General features: G+C 37.9%; 1 protein-coding gene across 1 annotated transcript; it reads left to right on the forward strand.

The window, feature by feature from the left end:
- Window positions 1-3228: 3228 nt before the first annotated feature.
- LOC118734375 (uncharacterized protein DDB_G0283357) lies at window positions 3229-5228 on the forward strand. The gene has a single exon (XM_036464100.1). It carries the CDS (start codon window positions 3501-3503, stop codon window positions 5226-5228), a length of 1728 nt encoding a protein of 575 aa, XP_036319993.1. The 5' UTR covers window positions 3229-3500.
- Window positions 5229-10870: the final 5642 nt, after the last annotated feature.

Below are 10870 nucleotides of genomic sequence, written 5' to 3' on the forward strand. Positions count from 1 at the left end.
GCAGAATTACTTGGCGCTCTCATAAACGCCAATAGCAGGCAAGCTGCACGCATAAGCAGACTCTCACAAATGCTCAAACACTCGACACGAACGGCTGTCTGCAACAAAACAACTTTCACGAACAATGTCAGCGTCGCTGCGGCAGGAAAAGGCAACACAACTTGTATGTATGTGCCGATGGCGGTAGCAGCAACGCCGCAAGCCACGGAAGTTAACGCAGAGCATAGTGAAGGATAAAAGTACGGAAAAACATAGAAGTTGAATTGTTGAAAAGTGGAAGTAGAAAAGTGGCAAAGGATACGTGAGTAGCAGCGCTGCGCTCTTCCTCGTCGCCGTCGTCGGCGCCGTTTTTGTTTTGTTGTTTTTTCGGCCTAACTAGCCGTGTATGCTCGTTCGCTCGATTGGTTGCCTAGTTGGTTGGCATGGTGTGTCGACTCGGTGGCTGGCTGACTGGCTTACAGAATGGTTACGCGAAGCGAATTGAAGTTGGTGATTTTTATTTGTTGTTTGTAGCCAAACGAATGAAGTGAACTTACGCTGAGCGCTGTGCTGGGCCAAATTTGTGCTGAACTGAGATGTGCTAAGCGAAAATGTGTGAGCCGTCACCGTAGCCGTGAAACCATGCTATTGGCATGTCTTCAACAACAGCAGTCACTAGCACAGCAAGTCGATTTAAATTTTCACCGCTTGAGCGAGTGTGTGTGCGTATGTGAGCTACTGCTGGCGCCGTAAGGATTCGAAATTCCGAAAGCAATAATGAGAATTTTAAAGAATCAAAGTGATTGTAGAATAAAGTACAGTGTCTCATTATGAAAAAAATCTGAAGTGAGTCAAATGTATAGAGCTGCATAACCTTAACTAAAAGTGATTTGGAGGCGGTGAATGGCAAGTTTAAGTAAGAAGAAATAACAAAAATAAGCAAATAAGTACATAACTCAGTGTAAAAATTGTCATACAAAATATAGAAAAAAAATTCAAATCACTTCACTTAATGTGCAATTTGATAGCTATAGTGTCAAGCTCACCTGCAAAAATCATTGCTTATGCACCTAAAAGTATGCAACAAAAAGTAATTGCAGTGATGCAACGTATATAGTGCGAATCGCTCAGCCATTGTATGCATGCAAGAAAATAAAAAACAAAATGCAGCAGCTCCGAAAATGGAAACGCTTGCAATCGAATAGCTCCACTGCAAGAACATGTGACAACGCCTAAAAGTATGCATTGTAAAACGGAATTTAAAAAACTCTGACCTTGTGTCAGTTGCCACCAAGTGAGAAAAAATACATACGTGTCTGTGTGTGTGTGAGTGCTGATCTCCGTCACGCTAAAGCTAAAACAAAATCAATGCATCTGATTGCAAGAAAGAAAAATTATTTAAAAAAAATATCATCTCTAATAATCGCAATGCTTAACTTTGAACTCTCTAAAAAATGCTTAGTGCTTAGTAATAGCTTAGTTAGACGGATGCTGGCGCGGCATCTGGAACATTTTGACATTTCTATGACATTCTTACAACTGCTGCAGAATTCAAGCAAATATTATTCAATCTAAAGAGGCGTAAAAGAAGTGCAAGTAGAAAGAAAGTGTAAAAACAAAATAAAAATAAATAAATTAGTAGTGCGCACTTAGCCCTTTTAGGAAATTGAGCAATCGCTGTGATATTAAGTGGCTTATATGAATACAAGTATTTGTAAAAAATAAGAGTAATACACCAAATTTATAACCTTCGAAGAGTTTATGCTTAATGAAATAAGCTTTTACTAAAATTTAAGCAAAGCAAGATTTTAAAGAAACATCAAACAGAGAAGTTAGTGCAAAAAAGGCAAAATAAACACGCAGCTTATTTACATCTAATCCAATAAGAATTAGAGCATAAGAAATGCCAATAATTCGAATTGCTTTAATAAAAGCTCTTACCAATAATTAATATATCCCAAGTAATATATCACAAGTAAACTGCCAACGATATTTCGGATAAAAGGCTTAAATTTTTAGTGCACATACATACATTAACGAACTTTAAGAGCACATTTATTGTAAAATTACTATAAAACTCTAAAAAGTAAACGATAAGTTTTTGCAGTTGTTTCAAAACGAGTAAAAACGAAATTTTTGGAAACTCACCACACTGCGGTGAAAAACTTTTTTTGGAAAAAATTGTGTTTACTTGTGGTGTTCTACATTCTGAATGCTTAAAGAGTATTCATAGCCACTTAAACATTTGCAAGGAGTTCACCACACTTGAAAAATTGCTGAGCATGCACAAATTTTAGTAAATTGTGTATAGTGTAAACTAAGCTTCTGAAGAGACAATTATGAAATTTGACGACCAGCTAATAAATCGTCAAAACTTTAAGCTGCATGCACGAAATTAAAAGCAATTGTCAAAATTTGCAAAAAACGCAAACACTTAAATAGCGGAAAGCAATTCTTGTGCTTGCATCTGTAACAGCAAGACATTTTTGAAGATAAGCGTGCAAGGAAAACTCCTCAACATTATAGGAGAAATAACTCGCCGCTTTGCTGTTAAGAAATATATACTCTCATATCTTATGCTATTTAACAAACCGTCGAAAAAATGCACTGATAAATTATCTAAGACATCGCTGATAAGAAAATGAAATTCACCACGAAAAATATATATGTACGAAAAGCAATCTGCAAAACCAACTGTTACACAGAACTTAAAGCACTACTTGATAACCATACATAAGTACATACAACAATAGCTCGAGGCAAAAAATAAATAAAATTCACCGCTTGTGCTAAAACATGAGAAGCAACCGTTGTAGAAATAATGAACCTTAAAAAGTTCTGTGGTGAAATACGTTACTTTATGATACAGAAAAGAAAAAATGTGTAAACCAAATTTCCGAATAATTTTGTGGCACTGGCATTATTGAAAAATTCACCACCAAGTAATAGTGAATACTTTTTCGCTCTAAAAACGTATCAGCAAACAGATTGGTACAAAAGCAATATTCAGTTGTAACTTCATTTAAATACCACTGTTTTAAAATAACAGTAGAAACTCACCACACTGCAATATGAAAAGTGTATACTACTAATGCCTACGCCATTTATAAAATACAAAACGCACTCAACAGCTTATAAATTAACTTCTGCATAAACTAGCGATGCTCACAAACATATTTACCACAGTGGTGAGATCTTAAAATGCACAAAACATAAAAAAACACAAATAATCAACTTAAAGCTTAAAAATAATATTTTTCAAAACGGTTTCAAAGCTACCTACACTGTAAAACAATCAGCAAAAAAAAATTTCTAAAAAGAAGTCCTTCACGAATTCTCCAAACGCAATCTTTCAATAAGAACAAAAAGGTTATTCGTTTAAGTGCTCGAAATCCAATAAGCAATATCAATTTAAAAATATCAAAACTGAAATTTTAACGCACAGAATTGCAAAACTTCACCACACTCTTGCTCTTAAATAATTTCACACACTCACAGAAGTCGGCAACAACTAACTCGCCATGGGCTGTCACGGGACTGGCGCGTGCGATTGCTGTGGCGGCGGAGGCTCGTCGACGACGAGCAACAATGGCAACAACGACGCGCCACAACGACCACCACCACAACACCAACAGCAAACCGATAGCGCTAGCAACAGTCCGCAGCGCCGGCGTCAACAAGCACAGCAGCAGGAACAGCAACAGTCAGAGCCACCACCACATATACTTGGTGCTGCTGCTGCCTTGCATTTGCGGCGCGAACGCGATCCACCACAGCTACCCCCACTGCCAATCGCGCCAATTATGCCGCCGCGCCCACCGCCTGCACAACAACAGCAGCAGCAGCAACCGCTACACCGTTTGGGCGTGCCTGCCGTGGCCATAATTGCACCGCGCGGCAGTCGCCATTTGCAATCGCAGGATTTGCAGAACAACAATAACAACAACTTGGTTGGTGGCGGCGGAGGCGATGACGCCCGAGCTCAACACGCCAGCATTGCGCACTATATCAATCAGGTGAATTTGCATATGAATCTCACCAACAACAACAACACCAGCAGCACCGGCGGCGCGGGCAACACCAACAATAATAGGCTCAGCGTAAGCGCAACCACCAGCAGTGGCCAGCACATGTACAACAACAACAACAATCACATTTATGTAAATCCGCACTCGTACGACATGCAAGCGACAGGCGGCGCTACAGGGCGCGTACAACAAGGCAACAACAACAATGCTACCACCACCATGCATAACAACAATGTCAACAGCAGCAGCAACAACACACACTCAAATACGAATAACAGCAACACGAGTACCTCGCAACGCACCACCGCCACCGGTTCGACAGCGGTCGCTCTGCCACCGACAACCTCGCACTCGCACTCAGCGTCACAGGCGCAGCCACCGCCACAAATCACCACCACTGGCGTCGGACCGCCCGGCTTCGATTGGCATTTCACAAACGGCAGCAGCACCGCTGCCGGCACATTTGGTGGCTTTGAACTAACGCGCCAGTTCACCTCCTCCACCTTGAGCACACTTAATACATATCTATTTCCCTGCGGCGCTGATTCGGCTGGCACCATTGGCGGCGCCACGCTGAACAGCGGCAGCGGCTCCTGCGACTTGGACAGCAATTTCAGTCAAATGGTCGCCGGCAGCGAAGGCGGCGCTAGCTCCACCTTCAGCTCGGGTCTGGGGTTCATCAATAAGCGTCGCATACGCCGCCTTTTTGGCGTTAGTACACCCGATCATCGCTGTTTGGGGCCACATGCTGCCGCTGTACGCCGACGGAGCTCACCGTTGGTGCATTTTCAAACCGCTGCCTTGGCGAAGAAGAAACAGCAACAGATGGAGCGTGAAGCGACTGTTGCTTCAGCGAATGCGGCACTCTTTGAGCAGAAGAAGAAAAAGAAAGAGAAGAAGAAGACGCCTGGGCCGCCGCCACAGGTACGCGCGCAGGCATCGCGCCAAATGGAAGATCCGATGATGAATCGGCCACGGAGCAAAAATACGAGCGGTAAGAAAGATAAGGAGAAGGAGCAATTGGAATTTCAATTGAAGATCTTACAACAACTGCAACAACAACAAATGCAGAAACAACAGCAACAAGATGTGGAGGCGGAATTGGATTATACATACTATGAGAAGTACCCACTCAGAATTAAAAAAAAAAACAAAAATGATTTAGCGTTAATTTTTTCAAAGCACTTTACACTCTATGAAAGCAATTACTTACTCATTTGAAAAAAAAAAATAAAAATAAATAAAATAGCAGCAATAAATGCAAAATACTTTTTACGCAAGCTTTTTTGGGTTTTATTATTTCGGTTCCAACTTTGTTTCCGTGCAACGCCAAATGCAGTTCGCTTCCTTCCCACGTAGTGCTTACGTTAATAATTGCGTTGCGCGTACACACACCTTTGTTAAAATTTTGCTGCTTTCACTTTATGTTAATTTGGCTTCAAACCAATGAACACACTGCGAGTTTGAGTTGTATGTATGCATATGTAAATAAATTTTATAAAAATGCTTTTTGTGTCATAAATTTATTGTTATTTGCAAGTAAAGCGTTTCAGCAGATTCGGTGGCTTTTTGGCAATTTTTATAAAAAAGTAATTATTATAGCAATATTTATAAGATTTTAAATTTTCGAATTTATGTTTATCTACTACATATCTATTAACGACAATTATCTATGAAAAAAGTGATTTAAGTTGGGTTCAACGTAATTGCTATAAAAATTTGTTTAACCCTATACTGCATGCATTATGAAAGAAATTGATAAACAAAATTTTAACTTGGAAAAGGGTAGCCGAAGAACCTACCCTGTATGTGGCGCGACCGGTCCTTAGTACTTACTGCGGTTAGAGTGTAGCCACTCATTAATGACGGCTGTCGAAGAGGATCAACTGAGACTACAGAAAGGTTCAGGTCCAAAAAACGTAGCTAGAAACCTACTTGTTGGCGACCTCATTTCTTTAGCTATTTCCAGGTTTGACCTTAAAGTAATAATAATTTTGCTGGAATTATCTGTATATTCGGATAGAATTCGAATAGTACGAATTTCTGGTTAATATTCGTAATTATGTATTCCGGATATCCGATCAATATTCGTTTATTTTGTTTTCGAATATCCGGTTAATATCCGTTAAATTAGCCTACACTCTATTGTGATTTTCTAATATAAACAAACTATTCGGATATCCGGTTAACCGATTAATATTCGTTCATTTTGTTATCCGGTTAATATCCGTTAATTTTGTTATCGGGATATATGGATATTGTAAACATAAGGATGTCTGTACACCATTGGGATACTCGAACAACAACATACTATTCGGTTATCCGGATATGTATACACTATTCGGATATTCGGAGTTTTTTCAGATATTGATTGACTCAGTTTTTCTAAACCCGTTTACAGGGGTTTTTTGGATACCTATAGACGGCTGGTTTTTTCATTCCATACAAACCTTGACCTTTCAATTAAAGTTTCGAGTTCTTCGAAGTTTTCAAAGCCTTTTCCAGTTAGAGGGATACGCCTAAAATTACTATATTCTACGTTATTTGGGGATGAGCAGTATTTATATGATATCTGATTCCAATAAATGAAAGTTTTGCGCTTAAACGTGTTTGGCCGAGCCTCTGCTCCAATTCGTGCTCTGCTTCTTGGTATTGTGACACAAATGGAGAGATCTACACTTTTACTCCAACTCCGCAATAGCTTTTATATGGCAGATGTACACTTGGAGGTTTGCTATTGTCTCCAATTGGCGAAAACCGGTCTTGTGCTTAAATGACCGCTTATATGTATCACAACACGGTGGCTATTCGTTCATCTGCATCTACAGCAACCGTGGAAGACATTTTTGTTTAAACAAAAGACCAGCCTTTCCGACAGGGCTCATGTGAGGCACTGCATACCTGAAAAATTTAAAAAGACACGGTGGCTTAGATATACACCCCTATGCTGTAATCCGTCGTAGATTCGATTTTGCTACGAATCGTAAAATTGGTATGCTGAAATCCGCATTGTCGTATCGTAATTTCGAAATTCGTAGGCAATCTTCGAAATTCGTAATGTTGGTATGCCTGAATCCGACGTAGCTGTCATTTTTATGTATTTGTCGGAAATTTTGTACGAATAGCAACTCGTGTCGGAGCGAAACAAATTGTTTTAAAATATCAGTAAAATAAAGTGTGTAAACGCAAAAATATGTAAAAATGATATGAAAAAAAATTTTATTATTAAATGTTTACAAAAATAACAGATCGAAGATCACAACAAATCGCTCGCAATACGAAAAACTGGTGGAATACATGAGCGAAAAGCCGGACATTGGTCGAGGCTTTGTAAAAGGAGCTAAAGAGGATGTGGTGGAATTTCGGGAAAGCGTTCCAAGAATTAAAGCGGCACAATATCTAGTGAAATGGAGGCCCTTAAAAGGAGGGAGCTTACATTTTATCATTTAAGCTAAATGGATCAGAACAATCTCTTAGCAATCTCCTTTGTATATTAATGCAACTGTAAGCTGTTCTTCCTCCTGGGACAAAAGTGCGCCGGCCACTGAATCTTTTGTATTCTACTTAATTAAGGAAAAGTCATTTCAAATAATGATTAAACTATTATTTTTTTTAATTCCACTATTCACTTGCGATTATGTATATTTATTTTGATTTGTTTCTGCCAAAGCAGCTGAGTAAGAACTTCGAATTTCACTAATTTAGTTGGCAACGCCGTTGATAGTTACGATCGGATTACAGCATACCAATATTCGAATTTTCGGAACGGAGCTACGAATTCGTAACTACGAACTTTCGGATTACAGCATACGGGTGATAATTTCTCTTGGTAGAGAGTGGATTAGAGTTTTCTGCGCGCTATTATTGAATAGATAGCGCAACGAAAATCTGCATTAGCAAAGTCGGAAAGTTTGTTTCTGCAGCATCCATAAGTGGTGGCCGAATTCTAAAATTTTGCTCCACCCCATAAGAGTTCCATGCAAGTTCTGTAAAAATTGCAGTTAAAGGGTTAAAATGTTCGGCACAACTGTTAAGTGAGAAATTTTACTAGGGGCATTGAAGATAAAAAAAATCCTTTTACTGTCAATAATTGTTTACAAAGTTATGGAACACTCTAAAAAGTGAATGTAAAACTACAACTGAAAAGTGTTTATTTTTCAACCAGGGTCTATGTAAATACACGCACAAGATGTTCAAGATATGATTTTGAATATCAGCTGTTTAAAGTCTACACAAAAATATACCCATGAAATGTTTAAAATTGCAAACATTTTGAAAGTAAAAATAAATTTGCTACTAATAATAAACATTAAGTGCTCATATTTACTTAATTTTAAATATTTTATGTGTAATTTTGCTCTATGCGACAAATTTGGTATGCAAAAGTAAACAGCCGCTGTTTAATTTTATTACACGGTGTGTACATTTGCATTCATTAAGAGAGGAATCTGGTTACCTATCTTAATATGCGCAAATTTAAACAAACATTTTTTAGAGCGTACTATCAGTTCTCCAGAATTCGATATGCAACTTGCAAACTCTATTTAAACTTACTGCATAAGTATATGTATATACAAACGTTCATACAAATGTATATAAATACTAGTACCCCGCTTGGTGTAGCCACTCTTCCGTTATTCAGATAGTAAAGCAAAATATCCAACACCAAGCAAACATTGCATAATCCACACTCGATAATAAATTATGGAAATCTCATTGGTACATCCAGTACATCCGCAGTGAGACCTAACGACCCAGTAAACAAATTTACAATACATTTGAATATCTATCAGAAAAACACTGACAACTCGCATAAATCAATCGGAAATTGTGCAGGTAAAGCGTGCGAGTGGGTCGAGAAAAACAAAACAAAAAGCAAAATCTAACAGCCCAAAAATGAAAGTGGAAAGTAAAAACCCAACAGTGGCAATGGCAAATGATTGCTGAAGGTTTATGCTAATCAATTGTCGAGTGCAACAACAGCGGTTGACGGTAATGCAGCATAAAGCAGCGGGGGGAATTTAGAAAATTTTTTATTCACCACAGTTTTGGTTCGAAGGAACTCAAACATAGCAAGCAGCGATGGTGGCGAATCGATGACGGCTATAGGTACATAGTCATATGCATGCGCGGTGTTTGCAAAATAGGAAATCAAATTCAATTGTTCGGCATTTCGTTTAACTATGTCTTAATCTATGCTATCATTTGCAATAGCAAGCGTACACAGGGTGATTCTAATAAAATTAAAAATTTTCTGCTGCAACACCTTCAAAATATTCTGTTGGGCTATTCGTTACAGCTTCGTAAATTTTATACCTACCCTACTATTTGATTAAATTTTAGCTGACTTCAAAAAAAGGAGGAGGTTGTCAATACGTCGAAATATTTTTGTTTATATATGTTACCGCATAAATTTGGAATTGTTGTCAAATGATTTTTAATTTAAAAAAATTCAAAACAATTTACTACTTTTGTTCATTAGGAATTTCTATTTTATAATTAAACAAGTGATTTTTTAGCAAAAAACAAATCCGACTTCATATACATATCTTAGAGCACCGTAAATTTTTTATGATGCAATGATCGGATCTAAGCCAAATTAGTATGGAACCATCTCTGAGGTACCACCTTTCCCATGAAAAAAGAACTAGTTAAACCGGTTGACGTGGTTCAAAAATACACGGTAACATACATAAAAAAAAAATTGTCCGACGAATTGATAAACTTCTCATTTGTTGAAGTCGTTAAAAATGGCAAGTATATGTAACTTATTATGGTTGGGTTGAATTACGTTATTCTGGCTGGTTGTTTGTCATAGAAAGACCGATTGAAACCTAACCATTCCCGTCGGGGTACCCTTTTAATCTAAAAAGACTTTGAATCTCACATATCCTCAAGATTATTCAATTGTAGGGCGCTGGTTCGCAAAAAGAGACAGATACATATGTAGCGATAGATAGCAGCAATAGATGTGGGCATCTGACTTGATTTCACTCACCTCTTATTCTTCTACAGCATAATAAGACTTCTTGTGCCCTAGTAATTTTTTTCTTTAGTATAAATTAATGAATACCAGTCGCTGGTAGTCTGTGTTTTGCCTGCGTCCAAAATCTTCAGTTAAACTAATGACCAGAATCTCCTCTGCGTATTATCATTAGCGTGGTTGTTTGACCAGATAGAATTATTAATAGAGATTATGCATTAAAATTTCCTATATTTCTTTCCCATGTTTTCCAAAAAATTTTCGGAAATGTTCCTTTACTGTCATTTAATGGGTCTAATGCGCAAGTAATCTTTAAGTAATTAAAGCCTTTGGTTGGCTCGTAGCGTGGTGGTACATCTCTCTCTGTCATATAACCTGCTGAATATTAATAAGTCTGTTGAAAAAGAGAAGCAGATGATAAATCCTTTATGCAAAAAATTTTAATGAAGTTCATTCATAATTCGGGGAAAAAAGGTCACATGAGCAAAACTCTTTCTAGCCACTTTTAATCTCCCAGTTATATTTAGCACTGGTTAATTTTCCAACCAGAAAAGAGTTTCTTAAATAAATCCACAAGAATTTGTAGTTCGTCAATATGTTTTCGCATACTATACGTATAAATATATACGCTTATTTTTCATTACGTTTTTGTACAATAGTTGAAGGTAATCTCTGCCTAGCCTAAGTTAGTTAGAAAATTAAATATTTATTTATTTATATAGCAGCATACAAATATAAATGCAAGGTTGCCAACTAATTGCTCACCCTTGCCACCAATCGTCAGCCAGCCAATAAAACAGAGCACCAGCACTTAGGTAGTCTGTTCGCTATCGATTTAATAAACGTTTAGACATTGAAACATTGAGGGATTGGCGTGCAA

The sequence above is a fragment of the Rhagoletis pomonella genome, unplaced genomic scaffold, assembly GCF_013731165.1.
Source record: "Rhagoletis pomonella isolate Grant_MI unplaced genomic scaffold, Rhpom_1.0 Rhpom_scaffold_00002, whole genome shotgun sequence".
In the NCBI taxonomy this organism is placed as follows: Eukaryota; Metazoa; Arthropoda; class Insecta; order Diptera; family Tephritidae; genus Rhagoletis; species Rhagoletis pomonella.

Bases quoted from the DNA above. Each gene is read 5' to 3' on its own strand.
- LOC118734375 (XM_036464100.1), top strand. From the start codon at position 3,501: ATGGGCTGTCACGGGACTGGCGCGTGCGATTGCTGTGGCGGCGGAGGC.